The sequence below is a fragment of the Anopheles marshallii genome, chromosome X (genome assembly GCF_943734725.1).
Source record: "Anopheles marshallii chromosome X, idAnoMarsDA_429_01, whole genome shotgun sequence".
In the NCBI taxonomy this organism is placed as follows: domain Eukaryota; kingdom Metazoa; phylum Arthropoda; class Insecta; order Diptera; family Culicidae; genus Anopheles; species Anopheles marshallii.
This window is the reverse complement of record NC_071325.1, coordinates 7,353,068-7,369,785: the sequence shown is the minus strand read 5'-3', so window position 1 is coordinate 7,369,785 and position 16,718 is coordinate 7,353,068. Positions and strand designations below refer to the sequence as shown.

The 16,718-nt window shown below is 46.3% G+C and overlaps 1 protein-coding gene across 1 annotated transcript; it reads left to right on the top strand.

Annotated features, from left to right (window-relative positions):
• Positions 1-6,788: 6,788 nt before the first annotated feature.
• Positions 6,789-7,434, top strand: LOC128712251 (uncharacterized protein DDB_G0284459-like). Its single transcript, XM_053807150.1, has 2 exons — positions 6,789-7,224; positions 7,367-7,434. Exons 1-2 carry the CDS (start codon positions 6,789-6,791, stop codon positions 7,432-7,434), a joined length of 504 nt encoding a protein of 167 aa, XP_053663125.1.
• The last annotated feature ends 9,284 nt before the right edge of the window (positions 7,435-16,718 follow it).

The window sequence follows — 16,718 nt, the reverse complement described above, 5'->3', positions numbered from 1 at the left end:
ATCTGCATACAGCGTCACCCAAGACTGTGCGTGAAGACATTCGATTGGAGCTCGTTTGAAGCTTGCCTTTCTCGGCCGGCGGAATGGGACGTGGTTGTACACACAAAACCGTGTACAGAAAGCGCATAGATCCTAAGACATAAGACCTAATTGTATTGCGGACATCCAGCGCCCGTTGTTGAGGATGGCAGAATAAAGTTTGCACAAACAATTTTTACCTTCTCCCATCGCATCACTTGCATGAGACACACCCAAGATGTTGGTGATTAGTGTTTGGAGTTCACTTTGGCGTCATGTGCCCGCTTAGCTGACGGATGGAGGTCAGTAACGGGGGCTAATCTTCCCAGGTGCAACGACCACGCAGGTTAACGATCAATACTGCGACCGCTCCATTAGCACCCCCATTTCAACAGCGTGCCCTATCGCGGCGACACAACAATGGGAGGCTTTCACTGAGGATACAAAACATTGCGTCCACAGCGTCCGGTAACAGATTGGCAAACAAAGAGGTGTTTAATTTTACGCGCATTAGCAGAAAATTCCGTGCCTCAATTGAGGTTGGTCTTATTACACCGCTACCACACTTGCTGAAGGGTTAGTCAAATAGTTCGTGAATGTGCAGACCAACAACACGCCTGATGATTTGGTTTAAAAGCTCACCTTTGAGGTCTTGGTCGACTGTGAGGTGATTCCGAAGTTACTGCTACAACACTGAAATGACATTTCAACTGTTCTGCAAATCATATTCTGAAGTTATGTTGAGTCTCTCCAACATGTCTAATGTATAAAAAAAGTAAAATGTTGAGATCCTTCCTTGAGGTTTTGAGGTGCGTCAGAAATTGATGTAGCAATACTTAAATTGCTATGTCATTTTTACAGAACTGAGATGCAAATAAAATTCTGAGGTTTTATGGAGTTTCTCCAACATGTCTTATGTCTACAAAAGAAATTGTAAAACGCTATGATCTTGAGGTTTTGAGATGCGTCAGAAATTGCTGTAGCAATACTTAAATTGCTATGTAGTTTTTACAGAACTGAGATGCAAATAATACTCTGAAGTTTTAAGGAGTTTCTTCAAAATGTCGAAATCTCCCCAAAAAAATGGAAAAAAACCAATGTGCGCAGTGTTTGTGATAAGGCGCCCGTCTACGCCAAACCATAGCAAGACCAACTAGCGGCATAAAGAGGCTGCAACAGGTACCGACAGGTTTGTACGGGAAACCCTCCCGATAGGCGACCGCCACCCGGCTCAAATTATCGCTTCCTTTCCCAAATCGACCGCTCACCTTCACAGTGCCTCCCACCCCCTGCCAACCAACCGAAGCAGTACGGCCAACGTTTTGTGGCCGAGTTTATCCTTCACTTCTGGCTTCTGGTGGCCCTTAAAAACCTTCCACCGGGGGGAGGGCAAAACGTTTTCACCACACGTACGAGATGCATTGTTTTCGTGCCGTTTCGCTTGCTCAGCCTCAAAGTTTGAAAACACTGCCTCGTCTACCATCTCTTTTACATCTGGCAACCCCCCTCCCCTAGTGCCACCCTCGCGCCCAACAGCCCCTATTTCTGGGGTACGGTAGCAGCGATGGAGAACACTGAAAACGCCGTGCGGAGAATGAAAAAAAAATAAACTTCGCCTTCACCATGTAGAAACGTTCTGCTTTCGCTTCTTTGCCGCGCGTGTTCGTTGCATGCGTGTGCTTCCCATCAGTGTGTACTCCACTGCCCAAGTCCCAGCCCTACACCGGTTCACTGACTCACGCGACAAACCGCCAGCAACGGCCCGGTAACGGGGGAGGGGGGGGGGGGTTTGTTTTCTTCCTTCCTTTCCTTTTTTGTTTTGTTTTATTTTTTTTATTTTTGTGCTTCACCCCTCAAACCGATCGCGATCAGTGACGGACGATGATACTAATGATCGCGTCGATGACGATGCACGTGTTCCAATGTGAAAAAGAAGAAAGAATCGAACTTTAAAAACACACTCACACACACACGCACACGCAAAAGCGTACAGCAAACCGGTTCCGATCCGACCAAGCCCCCCTGCTGGGGTGGTTCGATGGTTCCATCCCCTTGGAGGGAAGGGGAGGGAAGGGGAGGGAAGGGAGGGCGTACAACGAAAGGGGATGCAGTCGGATGAGTCGTGAACTTCTGGGCAAAGATTTGCGCCCGGCTGTACAAAGATGGTCGATGGCTTTGATACCGATATCGATTTCACTCCCCAGTGAGTTGCAACCCAGAACACTTTCCTTCGTGTGTCTCTCTATCTCGCTTTCTCTGTGTGCACAAGTGCCTTGTCCCGGCCGGGTCCTACACGTTGTGCGAAAAAACATTTTAAGGCGGAAGGAAGCGGCCCAAAACTCAAATGGCCCCCGTGAGAACTGGTACTGCTCGCCGGCTAAATGGTAGTCGTTTTCCTTTTGCTTCTTTTTCTAACGCGTTTGTTGTTTTTTTTTTTTATTCCTTTTGTCTGTTCGTTTCTGTTTTGTTCCTTCTTAAAGTCGCATGTTTCGTAACGTTTCACATGCCCTCCCCGTCCTTCTTGTTGTTGTTCTTGTGTGTGTGTCTATATGATCGATTCCTGTTCGAACGTGTTCTGACCGGGTTCGGACAATCGGTTCCTTCCCTCTTCCTTGGTTCGTCCGGTCTAGAAGAAACCTAAAAACACCAACCTCCTGCCCCACACCCCATTCCATCCCGCCGTAGGTTACAAATGATTAAATCAATTTTACATCAATTTGCTGCCCTATACGCGCACAAATCCTTCAAGAAAACAACGCACCGCACACACCCTTCCGGTTTTCCAAAATGATTCACCTCCCGAACGCCAATCTGTGCAAGAGTCCGTGGCACACGCAGTAACCACCGTGCTCTGGATCTCCATTACCTTTCGATCCGCTAGTTCGCCCGCTAGACGAGCGATTCCGTTTTGCACCATTTGGTGCCGTGACCAGGATCGCAACAGAGCCCCTCCACCTTGCGGGATGAGCACGGCGTGGCTTTAACGCCCATATGACGAACATTATCAACGCCAGCACGCCGGTGTTGGTTTGGCGAAAAAAAAAAACAACAACAAAAAAGCAACACACACCACAAACAAACCGGTTTTGTGCTACTCCTCTGCACCGTTTGGTCCAACGGTGGAGCATCGGTACAGCAAGGACGCTGCGGAGCAGTTGCCTCCGTATGGTACAGCACTTGCGTGTGTCTGTTTCTCTTGATTCCCTTCTCTTACACACCAATACAAATACACACATGGTCGCTCTCTCTCTCTCTCTCTCTCCCCGTTTTCTTCGTGTATCAGGGGTTCGATCTCTCCTCAGGTGACCGTGGCACCTTCCGTAACCTAATTTAATGCCTCCCCCCTTCCCCCCTCCCCTCCACCCCCTCCCAGCGCTACCACACAACGTTAGACATTGTAAAAACTGAAAACCAGTAGCCAGCGTTTTATGTATGTATATCACGCGCTGATCTTTCCATTATCTTTATTCCCTCCACTGCACTCTACCCGGAGCGAAAGGGGGTAGTTGGGGGTGGGGGGAGTCTTTCGGGATCTGTTCTGATCACTCCTCCATCGGGGGTTGTTTTTTTGTGGCCGTTTCTTTACCACCTCGATTCCGGCTGTGCCGCTGGCTTTCCATCCACCGTTTGCTGTGTTGTACTGCGTGGCGTTCGTCCGAAACCCGCCGGCCACCGACACCTGGTACTGCTGGGGTTCGTTTCTCTCCGTTGTCTGACCAGTCTGCACACAGCTTGATAAGCTGGTGAGGTTTGCAGCAATTCCCACGTTGGAGTGTTGTCCCCAAACGTTGTGTCCCCGCAGGTTGTTTGCCATCTATTTTTATAAGATCGTCGCGCACGAGCATAATTAGTCATCCGATCGGTTGGTTTGTCAAACATGATGCAACAAACAGGTATATTAGAACGAACAAATGCAAGCGGGACGGTGCCCTGGTGGCCGGGGGTGTGCATAGGCAGTTTTCGTTGGTTCCAGCCGTGGACATGGAAAATCTCATCCGAAAAATCGGTGAGACGACGGTGGTGCACCCGAAGGGACGCAACGGACGGCAAGCGTCATAAAAACGGTTAGTGAGGGGCAACAGCAGCAACCAAATATAAAAATAGTAAGAACAAGACGAGAAACGATAGAAAAAGGAGATATACAAATAATTACAAATGGTCTGGGATGGGGTCACAGCGAAGGTACGCACAAAGCAGGGAGAGGAAAGTCTTGGAACCGCATCGCCGGACATTTCAGGTTCAATTTCACGACACTGCCACCGTGAAGGGAAGGCAGGAGGGGGGCAAAGGGAGCAGTTTGGACGAGAATTAAGTCACCTTTTCCTGATGGCAGCGGAGGCGCAACACGGTAGCAATCCAGTCAACGCAACACAACCAAAGTTACCCGGACGACGGAGAGCGGGAAAAACTTCGATACCGTGGAGTGGAGTGGAGCTCCTCAGCCACGTGGATAACTTCCAGCGCTTCCCGAGGATCGCCTAGAGCGTACCGTGGAGCAGTTCAAAACACACCAAATCTGGTCAATCTTGCCAACAATCTTCGCTAGCGGCAGTGAAAGATCTGATGTCCGCCCTGTCAAACAGCGAACCAGCACGGCCAGTGGCACGCGTTTGCCGTTCCTAAAAATAACCCAACCAAAACAAACCAATTGAACTGGCGGAACGCATCATCATGGGACTTTCCCCCCCGGCGGGTGCGCTTAACGTTTTGCGTAATGCATTTTCCGCCCGCCTCGGCTGTTGTTTTTTTTATATTCCGTGCTGCTTCTTGCGACCAGAGGCGAGTGCGAAGCAGCGATTAATAAGGCGATTACAAGGCGAAGAGCACGATACGTCACCGTTGCGGCGGGGTGGAAAGGGTGCAGTAAACACTTTTGATTTGTTCCAAAGCATGTGACGAACGGGTACTTCTCGGGCGGAATACAAATTTAAGGATTAGCAAGGATTATGCGACTGAGCAAACCGATCAGGATATTCGATCCGGGGCTTGAGGCACGGAACAGGACTCCGTTGTCCATACTGTTGGAGTTCAACGGCCAACACGCGCCCCGGTACAATAGAGCGAAGAACAATAGCACAGGGTGGGTAGCGGAGCAGTCCTCGTCGGCTGGTGATGGCAGGAAGTCGGGGCGACAGACCGTGCCCAGGCGAAACTGCACTATCGCCACACTACTTGCTGACCTGACCTGTGCCTCGGAGAGTCGCGCGTGTGTGTCTATACCTGTTTGTGCGAGCAGTACACCAGCGGGAAAATAAAAGATTGACCGAAATCTGCACCTCACCCATATCCCTCGCTTTACAGGGTTTGAGGATAGCGTACGAGGTTTTAATGTGCGCTAACCACCATGCGACCGGTGACGGTGGTAACCCGCCCGGCACGAAACGCAGGGACCGCTGGCGGAACGGCAACACGTTGGAGAGGTAGAGTACACACAAAGAAGGAACCGTTCGCTGCGAGCTGTCACTGGTGACAAGAACAACAAAACACCCAGCGCAACGCAACGCAGCGTACGCGTGCGAGGGAGAAGGAACGCGCGCGCGGTGTTCATTCGGGAAGGAAACGGGAACGGGAGGCCACAGTCAGATTCAAACGCTTTTTGGTCTATTTGTTGCTATCCAAACTGCGAAAGGCGGGCTGAAGGGTATGCGTGCAGGGCGATGGATTTTGGTGAGTGCGAGAGCGAGAGGGCGATTGCAAGAGAGTGGCCGCACGCGATCGGTCAGTTTGGGCGCGAAGGGCTTGTTGTTTTCAATTTTGGGCTTCCCCACACCGCGATGCTTCTGCTGCCCGGCCACCGCACGGAAAGGGTCAAACACACATGCATCCTATTCCCTAATTCACCGACCACCGCTACCCTCCACCGGCCCCAAATAACGAAACCCTTTTTATCAAGTGCTTATTCTAGCTTGGTTTCTTCTGTCGCTCTCGCTCCCTAGCTTGTGCGCATCATCGCGAGAACGTGCACATCGCTCTCCCTGCTTGAAACAGTGCGTGAAAGCGAGACAGCGTCTGGCGTGTTCGCTCAGCGCAGTCCGCGCCAGTTCTGCTCTCGCACGCACTCGCAACGGCCCAGGTCACGGTCGGTCTCGCTCGCGCTCCCGCAAACGCCCGGTGGCCTGTTGCGCTTCGGGCGCACGCATCCGTGCGCTCGGGCTGCTGGTTCGGGAAAGCGGCAAACACGAACGCCTAACCGAACGAAGAAAGAACATCCCGCGAGCGCGGTCCTTTCTCTGGCGGTATATTCGACGGTGACACAGCCCGGTGCGAGTAGTTTACGTCCAGCGTTCGAACCGTGCGGAAGTGTTTCCTGCCCAAGGCGCAAAAGAAAAGCAAATCCCACAGTGCCGCGTCTCTTTCTCTGTGTGTTGGCTCCTTTGTGACCCGCAAGTCGTCGACCGAAACCGTGCGGCAAGGTTGTAGAAAGTATCCAAACCACCCGCGTATTTTTGTTTTGTTTTGCGAATATTCCGTGGCGTGCGTACTGTGTGCGAATAGTGCGGGTGTTTGTTGTGCAACAAGCCGTACCCATCCAAACAGGGCGCGAATGCATTTTAAGAGCCCGCGCAGTAACATTTATACGACGTGCGGTGCAGTCGAGTGCAGTGTGAGCGATTTGGTGTGCCCGTCCGGCTGTTGAAGAACCGTTTTGAAGGTGAAGGTGAAAGTGTGTCGCCGAAACAATCAAAATCCCGGCCTTGCTGATCCGGTATATACATAAATTAAAGAAACAAACTTTATTAGCGTCAGCCCCATCCGAAACGGTTGTGAAGATGGCGATTGCATTTTACATTCCGTCGCTGGACGACGCGGAGGAAAACCAGCGGCTGCTCGAGCAGCAGCAGATCGTCCTGCAGCGGCAGTATCTGTTGCAGCAGCAGTACCACCTGCAGGCACAGCTGAACCAGCTGCGGCAGCAGCAACTCGCACTGGAACAACAATCAGCCGCCATATCCACCATGGCCACCGGCACCACGGGTGCTGCCGGGCTGTCCGGCTCGTCGACCGCAACACTCACACCGTCAGCAACAACTTCCACCACGTTCCAGCAACCACCATCAACTGCCACCACACCGACCCCGGCAAGCTCAGGTGCGCCCGCCACCTCCACCTACTTCACCGCAACAGCCCCACAGCATCCACAGCACCATCCGTTCTGGATGTTGCGGGGGGTGCTCTACAACATCTTGTTCCGTCACCTGCTGGACAGTAAGTATCCGTGCAAGCGCTCCGCAGTGCCCCGGGGTAGTTGGCTGGCGTCAACATCCCCCATCACGTCAGACATCCTGAAGCTAATCTTCTTCCTCGTTCTGTACGTGTGCTGTGTCTGTTTTGCGTGCGCCGTGTCTAGATGATCCAGCCTGCAGCCGGTGTATGTTTTGCAGCAAACTGCTCACAATGCTGCGTAATATCTGCTAAACAGTAGGGTCGTCACCCATCATCATCACCATCACCGCGAGCAGGTACCGAACAGCGAACTCCAACACAGGTGGACGTGGACGACGACATCGGACCGGTAGAAGAGAGTGCGTAAAAATATCTACACCGACACGGCTGGCTGGTGTTTTGGGTGTTCAACTATTCCATCCGGCAGCTTCCGTAGGCGTGTGTAGCGGCTGTGATCCAACTTTAAGCGAACTCTCGGGAAGAAGGGGGCCAGTCCTAGGGCTGTGCAGCCGACGGTGTTCTACTAGCCCCGCGCGTCCAAAGGATTCGCGGGCGCCGACGGTATCCTGACTGGCTTTTCACCGGTGAGTGTGCTTTCCCCCTACAAACAGTGAACACGACATAGGAGACATCTCTTCAATTGTGATTCTTTAATATTCGACTTGACCTAGACGAATTGTTCAGTGTGTTAAAATTAGTCCAAAGTCCTAAAATTCTTCAGAAGAAAATTCTCAAAAAAATATTAGAAATAATTCTCAATGATTTTATTTAAAAACAAGTTATAAAGAAAGTTAGTGTATATTGTTGGTCAACGCCTGAAAGTATGTAAATATTTCTTTAAATAAATTCTGTTAAATCACCACTTCTACGTGATCCAAGTGTTCCCAAGTGCCCACATTCATATTGAGTGATAAGCTCTTTAAAATTTGAACTGTTGATCATCTTACCTTCATTTAAAATATTCACCAATATTTGACAAAATTGACTCTCTTGGAGGACTATTGAAGGTATTGCAAACATTCAACTAGAAATGTGTTGACTTCAAGCTGAGATTAAGCTGCAGCTGTATTTAAATGACATAACGACTGGACAATTTGATTGCTGCACGTGTTTCACCCATCACATCTCTCGTCTAGAGATGTTGTTTTATTACACACTCAATATTACACATGCAATATATATATAATTGTTTTGTACAACATTAACGTCTCTGTTTCGTTTTTTCTATTTCTCTTCTCTTCACTCCTCTGTGCACCATTCGCAGACATTAGCAAATCGGTAAAGCAATAAAATAAAACAAAAACAACCCTTTCATTCTCGGATGGTCGTCGTCTCCAATCAGCAAAACAACAACGGAAAAAACAAACAAACCAAAACGCAGTTTAACCTCTGGTTGCAACAATGGCAGACATCAACCAGGTACAACAGGGCGACTCGTCAACCAGAGCGACGCGCAAACACCGTGTGCGGCGTGTTGGGTTGCGGTAAAGGTGCGCGGGTGATGCGGCAAAGGTGAGCGGGACACAAATTTTACCATTACAAACACTGAACAGGATAACGAACCAGCACAAAGCATACGAGCGAAAGCAGAAAAAGAAATGAACAACAACCAGTGCCAAGAAGCGAATGCATCGAGGGCAACGTTTTAGCCATGTAGCTTATTATAAGTTTCGGTTTTATCTTTTGTTTTGCTTTTTTTTTTGTCTTTCCTCTTCCCCTGTTTTCTTCTATGTCGCTCGTAAGGTACGAAAGCGAACATTTTTTTTTGTTTTGCATAGCACGTAAGGATATGTAGGATGTAGCCTGTTGATCGGAGGCTGTTATACATCTAGGACGTGAAGGAAGCAGGTATAGAGCAATGGTTCCACTCCTTAAAACAATGCCTCCTTTCGTAAATCAATGTTTTTTTCTTCCCCTTTTCGAGTTCAATTATTTCCCATGGTATAGTAAGCTAAGGTTGTAAGAGTAGGAGAGTCGTATTATAATACAAAAGAAAGAGATAAAACGAATATAACGCATTAAATAAGCTAAGGCCAGAAGGCGGTTAGGTTTCATCAATGTTTTGCCTTCATTTTCTCCTACTTTTGTTTTATGAAGCAGTAGTGAGAGTTAAGGATTCGAGCAGTGGGACCACACCGCCCGGATTGTCCTTGCGGTAAACACGTTTGCATACTACTTTAATCATTGGTTTCATCTCACTGTCCGGGATGGCGTACAACAGGCATACAAACACTGCGAAACCAGTAGCAACAAACGGACGACAACATTAAGACAAAGTTTGTAGCGTTTAAGTGGTGGCGTGATAGATTTACAAACACAAACACATTTACAATTACAAATACGCCCCGTAACTCTACTTCTTATCGCATTACCCAAGAACCAGTTTAAACTTAGCGTGTAAGGCATTTTATCGTGGCTGTAAGAATGATCCTTTTTTGATATAAGAACAAAATGCAAACAAACAAAACAAACAAAAAGCGCGTGAAAACAACACAACAAAATATGTTTTATTGCGAAGGTTGAACGCATCGAAGTAGGGAAGTGGGTGAAGGTGGTGTGTTAGTAGGAGGCAGGAAACGTTCTTCGAGAACGATACAAATATTTCCCATCCTAGAGATATTTTTGTTTTCAAACATATTTTGCATTCAACAAACGCAACAAAATGCTCTTTAGGGCGTGAAATATTCAACTCGATGGTATAAACAAAAACTCACACAGCTACTGAAGAATATCGTGGAAGCAATAATCAAATCGTTTTGCGTACATCGTAATCAAAATCGTTTTTGTTTTGTTTTTTTTTTATTTTCCTTTTTGCGTTGTACGCGAGATACAAATCGCACAGTTTGCATTGTACCGCGCGACGGGCGAAACAAGCTTTTATTATTTATCTTTAAAAAAAAAATCCCCCCTCCGTAGATTAAGTTCGAACCACCCTGTGTACAGTCAGCTTTCAATTAAGATCTCAATCGTCGTGCTGCTGCCCCGAACGTTTTGTGCCGGTTGTGTGTCGTGTGTTCCGCTGGGTGTGTGATCCTTGTGTCAGGACGCGCGCCAGGTGTGTAAATTTGAACCCGTTCCATGCATGGGGAGTCCGGTTAAGGTCAATGAGCTGCAAATGCAGAGTGAAAACACCGAAGAGACGTAATTAGCATTCAGATTTATCAAACCCCACCCCCAGTGGAACAACAGCAACGCGAACAACAGTAAGGGATGAAAAACTACTTTAAAGCTCGCTGTATTATAATTTCCACGTTAATTAGATACTATTTTATTTTGTAGTCGATTTCTTCCCTTTTTCCGGTTGTGTGTGGACGAAAAAAAAAACACACTTAACTTCCTTCTCCTTTTTCTACCTAATTTGTACCTAAAAAAAAACAAACAAACAACAAAAAAGGAAAACTCTCAACCGTTTTTAGCGCACGTTGGGAGTTTTTCCAAGCTCTCGCGAATTGCTGTGACTGAAACTAACGAACCGACGAGACGATGTGACCAGTGGGAAAAAAGGATAAAACTAAGGGACGGGAGAGGGAGGGAAGGGGTGTAAAAAGAGCCCCTTATCCCACCCTGCTCACCGCTTTCCGCCCCTTTTCCTATGGCGCACTCTCGCGTTCCGTTACCATATTTAGCACTATTTTATGTGTTTTCTCATTTTCTTGTAATGTATTACGTTTTTTTTGGTGCTCGTCTGTTTTGGCAGTTGTGTTGACATTTTTTATTTACAACGAAAGGAATTTAAAAACGCAAAGCCACACAAACAAAATCAACGACAAAAAAAAGCTCACAAGAAAATGATCAATTTGCTCTAGCATAGTTTTATGTTTTTTTGTTTCTTCTTCTTGTGTCTTTCTCTCTCCATTCGTAAACAATCTACTTACTTCGCTCCGCAATATCTGTTGAATTTTGTTTTCCCTGAACATACGGTTAGTGGACGTGGAAGCGTGGTTAGTGTTTAAGGAAAGCAAACAATGTGATCATTAGTAGAGCAGCTAAGCCAATAAAGAAAAACGCACAGCATTTAATTAAAACAAAAAAACACCAAAGGTGTGTGTGTGTGAGTGTATTTATTGCATCATTACTGAAAGAACATTGTTCATTTTAATCGATATTCAAAATATTTCCCTGAACTTATTAATTTGTCTTAAAAAATACCTTCCTAAGCATCGGTTTCTTTATTTCATTATTAGGTCCGCAACTATGTTCTTGCTGTTTGTCAAAAAAGAATTGTTTTTAATGACCTTTTGTTCGTTACGACCACTTGTTTCTTTTGGGAATGTAAAGAAAAATTTCAACTTTTCAATTTGAAGTTAAAATATGTCTCCTGAAATACTTGAGAAGAATCTACCATTTATTTAGTAAAATCCACCCCATTTATGTTAAATTTCTACCGTAACGATAGTTAAAATCATTGACCTCCGCTGGAAGACTTTTCAATCCCAGAAGATGATTCTTCAATCATAACAACATATACACTGTTGATGTCCACCGCTAACTACTCCTCAGCAAAAGTTGCATATCGGTCCACAAATTAGACCTCCGTTTTATTCATCAAACTAAAACTAACCTAAACTACTAAAAATCTTGAATCTAGGATAGGATAAGCGTATCGTACCATATGGCAAAAATCAATTATATTGCTCCAGTCAGAGACAAAAGTATTAAAAACTGCATACTACAAACTTCACGAAATAAAAACTTGCACTGAAATATGTCCTATTTGAGCTGGAAAATATTTTTCACATGAAAAAGCTACATGCATCACATAAAACCCATGCAACGGCACCGCAACCATGGTGAGCTGCCTGATGAAAAGGTATTGTTTCGTGCTGGGTTAACTATCTGGGGAGGGTTTGAAGAATGCTGTCCTCACCTAGACAACCTGGTGACCGTGTTCGATACGCTCCGGAACCGGAGAGATGAACGGCGAAACGATGAAAAGCGGAAATATTTCGATAAAAATTAATAGGACCGGAATTGTGGAAGCAAATAGTTTGCCGGGTGTTTTGCTGCACAGTTTGTTGTGAACATTCTTGAGTGATGTGGAGGGATTTTTGCTTTAGAAGAATTTTTTTTTTTGCTAAAAGTATCTGTTGGAAAAGGAAAGTACCTGCTGATATATTATTGACATTCCCACAGAGAAGAGACTTGCGGAAGGCATTCAAGTTGTATTCAAGGATATCCAAGGACAAGTAGAAGTAGAATATATAAAGGGATTTGTGGAATATTCTCCTTCTTCTCAAGTATTTTCAAGATGCAGGGTTTGCACAGCCAATCGGTCATCGTATAAGCTTGCTAAAACATAATAAAAAATTTAAAACTTTAATTAATTATAAATATTAGAAAACAAAATTTTAATATAATAATTAATCAAGCAGGTCATATAAGGTACAGTGAAGTCTTTCTAATCTGCAAGCTGAAGGGAACGCTATCTTAGAACGGCTTGCAGCTTTGAGAAACAAACACAATGGAATGCTAAACTATTTATGCATGGCAAAAGCCTTCAACCATACTTTGTAAACCCATGTGCAGCTTAGAGAATGCCATGTTAGGGAGACTTTACAGCTTTGAGAAACATAAAATGGATTGCAAAGGAAGGGACTGTCAAAAATGTTCATCTTAGAGAGACTTTGCTATCTTTGAGAGATACTAGCTTAGAGAGACTTGACTATATTTAAAGTAAACGATTCAAAGTTGTCAACGCCATTGTTGGATTTACGATGGCAAAGTGACTGTCGATGACGACATTAAGTGGATTTACGATGACCGATTGGCTTTGTAAACTCTGTAAAGTTAGTTCTTCTCAAAGCTATTCTTGATACACACCTTGGAAATAATTCTGACGTGATGAATGTCTAAAATAAGTGAATTGCACGACTGAGAATGAGAAGGCTTCCATATCCATATCTCTATTCGTTCTCCTTCAACTTGAAGTACTGGAACTCTCTAGAACTCTAACATCCCGCAATATTTTAATCTCCAATCTAAAGTACTAAGTCACAAGCTATTATTCTACTACTGCGCAACTCTCTCATTAGTGAATCACATATCCTGTTGTTACAGAGCATAATAAAAATCAATTGCCATCTCAACGTTCGCTTAGATTTTCGCTTTTTAGTTGCCATATTTCTTGCCCCACTTGCCGAGTGTCTCTTCGCAAGAGCGCAACATAATATTCCCATTGTTCGAATGCATATTGCCCGATTGTTTCACTGTAGCTTAGGCATGTGGCGGTGTGATATCATCACCGGCACCGGATGTGTACAATAAACAATTTTGTGCAAATAGCGAGCTGCCGAAGGACTAGGGCGTTCCAGCGTGTGTACCGTGGGTGTCCTGAGTTGTGGACTTGAGTGCCATTCGCTCCACCACGCACGCCGGGAACGAGATACACATCCGGCAATGGTTTCGCCCGGAGGCGCGTTGCCACGCGATATTTACTCGCCGGCGTAACATTCCACCACCGAAACACGCTGCAAGGATAATTTCTGAAGACTTCCGGGACGGATTCCTTCGGCACATCACCCGGCACCATTTGCATATTCTTTGCGCCGCCAGTGGGCGAACCAGCCGAAAAACGGCACGGAAGTCAGCTGTTAGATTTTACTATCGGAAGTTCGGTACTTTACGATCGCGCTCGCGACCATCGAGGGGTGACTTCCTGCACTTCTGGCTGGCTGTCCGGGAGTCAGTATGGAGGTCTGGGGTTGGCTAAAACCGAAACGAACCCTACGCCATATTCCTCCCTTGTCAGCGTCCGTGCAAAAACCCGGCGCATATTGCTTCCCTTTTCGTTGCGAAACCTTCCCCGCGCGAACCTTCCGATAAGGTACACCGTTTGACGACTGGCAGGATTGACGACTTGTGCCGATTTTCGGGCCGATAGATTGGCAGCACGCACGCTCTTGATGGCTCATAAATATTTAATTTTTGACAGACAGTGTGCCGGTGTGTATTGAAGTGCGCTTTTAATTTTTTCCCCCTTCTTGGTGTGTGAAATTTTCACGCTTCACTTACCCAGCCGACCGGGTGCAGCCTCCCGCTTTGGCGAGGGAAAGCTCCGGACCACGGACCTTCGAAGGGTCAACTTTTTTTTCTTCCCTCCTCGGTTGGCTTGGGTTCCAATGGGAACATGGTGACACTGTACAACAACATCGAAATTGCAAACCGCAACCCCGGGGGAATTGGGAATACCGCCAGGGCCGCAGCAGGGTCAGTCAGTGGCGCTGGTGAGGTTAGGCGCACAACGCAAATCAAAATATTAAAAATCGGAGATGTAAATATTTTCCGAAATAGATTTTATTGTTACGATTATTGCTGCGTTGCGTTTGGGCGATGAATGTGACGGAAGTGCGGAAATGGAGTTCAATCAGGCTTCGAGATGCGTGCGAAGGGTGCCGTCGGTTGACGTAATTTACGACAGTAACGCATCAGCGATGTTGATGAGAGTGATGCAATGAGAGTGCTATCAACTATGCTATTGTTTTGAAAAGTACAATCCAATACCCTAGATGAAGGAGTCTGCAATATGCTGTACGTCAGAAAGTATAAATAATGCAAACTACAAACACACAGCTGGATAAGGCAAAGATATTATAAACCTTCTCTGTGCAAATGTTATCTTTTTCTATCCTCCAATAATATAGACATCTTCGCACCCGATGAAGATTTATCAGTCATTTTTGTTGCTTCACGTTGGAAAACATCAAGAATTGCCACCAATACGATATCACCCTCATAAAAAAGGGGTTTGACACGGTTTATTGTACGCTTCCCGGCTCTGGGACCTCCTGAGACCGGGACTTGCTTGTGGTCTTGGGCTGACACACCCGTACCTGTTGGCTGTGGTCAATTTCCATAATCGATCGCGACATGGATGGGTAACGATTCTGTACAAACACGGCCCGTTTCACTACTCTTCACCCCTTGGTTTCGGACTCTTCTTCCACTGCACGTTATCATGTGCCGTTTTGCATGGCTTTTTTGTTGCTGTGAAAGAGGAAGATTAGTTTTTTTGTTCTGTTTTTAGTTGTGCTATGCTGATGTTTGTTCTTTTTTTTCTGTACTCCTGCGTGTGTCCTTTGTCCTTTTCGTCAAACAAACTCGATAACACAGCCATCCTGGGGCACAGGCACCGCACGCAGTGGACGGATCGACCCGCTGGCAGCAGTTTCCGTCGACGTCATTCTAATGGCAGGCCGTAATTTATTGCATGCATGATGCCGATTGGCCAGTGAGTGAATGGTGATTCCTTGTTAACAACTGTCACTGTCATCGAAAGCACCGAGGGGGCCATTGTTTCACTCGCATTTTCCCTTTTTTTTTTACCCGACGCAAAGCGCACACACACATTAAAAACGGCTAGATGATAACGCACCGGGCATACATCAGCCCGCAGCTGGTAAAATGTGAACAACAACCGTACTAAAACGGATACAGCCTCTTCGTGCGAAAAGCTACACACCCCACCACATCTCCCTTTCACCCTCCACAAACCCCCATGCGTGTTGGGTGGGCTATTGATTTGAAGGGTTCATCAAATCAAATCAAATTCAAATAAATGTGCCTCACCCCGCACGTGTGCGGACACACACACACACACCCGAAGCTCGTTGCGTGATGTGGGAAATCAACAATTGAGAGACTCCCGACCAACAACAACAAAGCAAAGCATAAAAAGTGGCGGGAAAATTCAAGGCTTAGGCCAGCAAACGTGAAAAGTGCACTTCCGGCGCGTTTTCGTTTAATGTTGTGTGGTGGAGTGGTTTGCAGCGTATTTTTTTTGTTCATGCTCCGTACATACACATACATTTATTTATATTGATGCTTCCTGTGTTGGCGTTATGGAGTTTTGCCATTCTCGCCCACCGATGCGCGTCACGACGGGGTTTTGCAGCTAATGTGATAATAGCTTGCTCGCATCATGTTTGATGATCGAAGCAAAATAAATATCAATCTATCTCTGCCTCGCCGGGATGTGGTGGGCGATTATTTTTTGGTTCCCATTTTTTGCCTTCCATCCACTCAACCTTGTGCCTTGACCACCAATATGGCGGAATATGGGGTTGTTTCTTTTTTCCCTCTTCCCATTTTTTTTCTTTTTGGGCGATAATGGTTGATGGTGGCTGTCAGACTAGTAGCGGATTTTTTTTTTGTTAAATATGTTTTTCCCCATTGTTTGACGCTATTATTTCGCCGTTGTTGTGTGGATGACAACGATTTGTCCGCTGTTGACCAGCACACCGTCGTAAAAAGGTCCTGACCGTGCCGGATATGGATGCGAAGCGTGTTCGGTTTGGGAACATTTCATTCCTTCACCTTTGTTATCTATTTTTCTTCATTGTTTAGTGATGCGTTTTTTTTTCTTCTTTGGCTAGATTTTCTCTCCCTATCCTCCCATCCAACCGGTTCCTGCCCTTCCACCCCTGGCCACACAATAGGGTAAGTTCATTTTTTATTTTTTCCCCCTATTTTGCAGGCTGGACGTTTCGCGCTCGGTGCAGTGATTTGATTACCCTCTCCTCCTCCCCCTCACCCCATAT